At 39.7% G+C, this 3577-nt stretch overlaps 1 protein-coding gene across 1 annotated transcript; it reads right to left on the bottom strand.

Moving 5' to 3' along the window:
- Positions 1–2016: 2016 nt before the first annotated feature.
- LOC107576154 (putative claudin-24) lies at positions 2017–2700 on the bottom strand. Its single transcript, XM_016262398.1, has one exon. The coding sequence runs from the start codon at positions 2677–2679 to the stop codon at positions 2017–2019; it is 663 nt and encodes a 220-aa protein (XP_016117884.1). The 5' UTR covers positions 2680–2700.
- Positions 2701–3577: the final 877 nt, after the last annotated feature.

Raw genomic sequence — 3577 nt, 5'->3', positions numbered from 1 at the left:
CGGATCGGCTTTCACCGTGGACAAAGCAGAGTCCAGCCCGGGGTCGTCACATGTGGTTGCCGCAAGCCCTCCGGACGCTCCTTCGTCGAATCCGTCGCCTCTGCTCACTCTAGCCTTCCGGCCGTTCCTCACTTTATCCCCCGTCCTCTGCTCACTCTAGGCCGCCGTGTGTGACGCTGTGTTTCGTTGTGAAAGCGAAACTACTTTGTTTGGCCTTCCAACGCAACGCGTAAAAAGACAGTATAAGTCATTATAATCCATAATTATGTCCCCACTGGATGCAACGAATGCCTCGTTTATAATGGGTTTTCATGTTTTTGAATCGTCGCTCCGGCCTGACAGGGCATCATCACAATATGGTGAGGGGCGTAACATTTCCGTCACACGCTAGAGGTATTCGGCCAATCACAACGCACTGGATAGCTGGCCAATCACAGCACACCTCGCTTTTTCAGAACGATGAGCTTTGTAAAAATCTGAACCGCGTTTCAGAAAGGCGGGGCATAGAGGAGAAACAATAATGTACAGTATGTGGAAAATGATGTGTTTTTTTAACCTTAAACCGCATAAACACATTTCATTACACCAAATAATGTTCTTTTTAGCAGCATCATATGACCCCTTTAACATCTGTATATGGATGTATTCTCACTGACTGCAGGCCAAAGGCACACCCTCTCTTCGTTTGTACCCATTGACCTCTATGTTTCACAGGAAACTCTTATCTGAACATCTGCGCTAGATGACTTTCGCTGGCAAGATTAGCCGAGCACTAAAAGGTAGCATGCCTGTCCTAGACAAGAAAAAATAATTCATTGTTTTCAACTTCTGCTTGAGCTGTGGTTTGTCTCTCCCTATTCGTCTTCTTTCATTTCCTTTATACTTGTTTTAATGTTGTTCTAACTGATGCCAAAATATCCATTAGGGATGTTATACAGGCTACACAATGCTTGCTATCCCAAAAACACTTCAGAACAGAGGAATGGAGGCATTTGGAGTGAGTTCTAATCAATCTATACACTTTTATTTAGCTTATCTTCATTCATTCATCAATTTATAAAACGTATGGCTTGATTTAACAATAATTCAACAAACATATTCAGTCAATAACTGACTTCATTATGCTTAGGGATATTCATCCTCACGTCGCTCTGAAACTTAAAACTTTCTTTTTTCTGTGGAACATAATAGAAAAACATAAGAAGATGGAATGACAGAATTGTAATTTCTGGGTGAATTATCTCTAAGAACAAATCTTTTACAATTAAAATGTTTTCAGTTTTATGATTATGCACAGAATACAGATCCCAAAAACTAATTACAAATTTATTCAGACACAAATTATATTCTCAATTTGAAAAACTTGCATTACAGCATTAACCATAATTGGCAAATGCTACCATTGATAAAACGTACTGTTAAAAAGTGTCAAATAATGCACACACAAAGAAAAGAAAAGAAAACTAAACTAAACTAAAAACAAATAAAATAATATATATATATATATATATATATTTATACTGTATATATTTCTTACTATACTAGTTTAAATGTTTTTAAATCTATACCAATATGCTACTGATTTCTTTTCCAAAGAGGGCTTAGAAAGTCTCCTGACAGCTTCAGAAAATGTGAATAATTCTGTCCAAATGCTTCCAAATCATGCATAACATTAATTGAGTTTTTGGTCCAATGCATCAACAGTGCAAATAAATCTGCTGCCACCCCGTGCAACCCTTACAAAAATGATTTTGAGAGTTTTAGTATTCTTTAGGATGACAGCTCACAAATCTCTCAAGTCTGCAGAGATTGATTCTTATGTAAAAGAACTGAAGCATTACTAAAAGTATAATTTAGCTCTCAAGGGGATGAATAAATATGAAAAATCGCCATGCAAGTAACTCCTCTGATGCAATTGCAACGCTGATTAAAACAAATTCGATATTAGTCTGGCATGCTGGCATGATTGTTTAGTAAAGCCGAGTGAATATTTCCAGCCTTCAGATGAAATCTAAGCTATATGATTTCTGTAATGCTGTAATGCTGAGTTCTCGGGCGTTGTTCTTGATTGAGAGCGAGAATTTTACTTCGCAGCTTTGCTTCATGATCGCCCATGCAAACAGCAACAAAAAGAAAAGCCCCTCCAACAACTAAAAGAAGTCCAGCAAACCAGGCAGAAAACATGGCCTCTCCATACTCCCACCTGGGCATCACATCCGGAAGATTCTCATCCCAGAACTTCACTACCATTATGTACGCCATTAGCGAAACAGGTGCAAGGGTCGTGATCCCCGACACAACGATAAACACTCCACCGAGGATGAGCAGCGTCCTCTTCATCCTCTCCCGCCCGGCACCAATCTCAACACCTTGGAGTCCGAAAAAAGCAGCCGCCACACCGAGGAATCCCGTCGCGATGGAAATGCACATGAGAACCCGTGAAGCTAAAGTGTCTAGTGGAAGGGCTAAAAAAGACTCGAAGGCTTTGCAGTGAATGCCAACTTCCTCTGTGTAGATACACATGTGCCAGAGACCCTCATACCAGTTCTCCATCTCATTCAGATCCGAGTTCATCGTCTTCCATAGTGGCAGAAAGGTTGTAATAATGGTTGTGACTAAACCTCCGAAGGACACAAAGAGCGAAGCTCTCTGGACAAACTTAGTGGTGAACAGCGCCATGTTAACACTTGTCTGTTCTCTTGCTCTGTCTGTCTGTCCATCTGAGATTTTCAACACATACATCTTGTCTAGTCTGGACTGGCTCCTCCTTTGCTTTAATAAAAACCCACCTGTTCTTGCCGGATAATCCAGCAGCCCTTCACAACGGCAGGACTGTTTTTCAAACTGATGAATATCTTTACGGAGGACAATAACTGCTTTTTAAAGAGGAAATACGATATGTCCAGTTTTAAGTCTGCGCAGGAAGCCTGAACAGAGCGCAGTAAGACTTTATTGAGACTGAGGGAGAAGAAAAGAAGGAATTAGAAAGAGCTTCAAAGAAACCTCTGGTGAAATGTGTTAAAAGAGCCTTTTTCCTTTATTTGGTAACTAATTGTAGCTGATGATAACTCAGAAGTGATACTATAGAGTTTTAGGATGCTGTAACTCAGGATGTATCAGGGTAACAGCTGAATGAATGATAGTTTGCTTTGAGAACACTATGTACCACAGGTTTTTTTTCCTCTGAAGCTCCTCTGATATTCGGAGATCAGTGGTTGGAAATCAGACACCTTGTCCTATGCTGAGCTGAGCTCATCCATACCTCAACCATTTGTCCTTGAACATCAAATCCTCTTTATGTATAATAGGCTAGATTTAAAGGTGGCACAACCTCATTCCATACATTACCATTCAAATTTGGGGTCAGTATGACTTATTTTTAAGAATTAACACTCTTTTTCAGCAAGTATGTATCAAATTCAACATTGATAATAAGAAAAGTTTCTTTAGTAACAAATCAGCATATTAGTTTTACAATCCAAAAAGGAAGGTTCATCCAAAAAAAGTCCTCTACCCATAATAGATATCCATCAAGTGGTCTCGTCTGAATCAGGAGAGAAATATGCACCGATCAAGC

Source organism: Sinocyclocheilus grahami, unplaced genomic scaffold (genome assembly GCF_001515645.1).
Source record: "Sinocyclocheilus grahami isolate Dianchi unplaced genomic scaffold, SAMN03320097.WGS_v1.1 scaffold3268.1, whole genome shotgun sequence".
Taxonomy (NCBI): Eukaryota; Metazoa; Chordata; class Actinopteri; order Cypriniformes; family Cyprinidae; genus Sinocyclocheilus; species Sinocyclocheilus grahami.
Note: the sequence above shows the minus strand (reverse complement) of the source record. Positions and strands in the feature narration are given on the sequence as shown.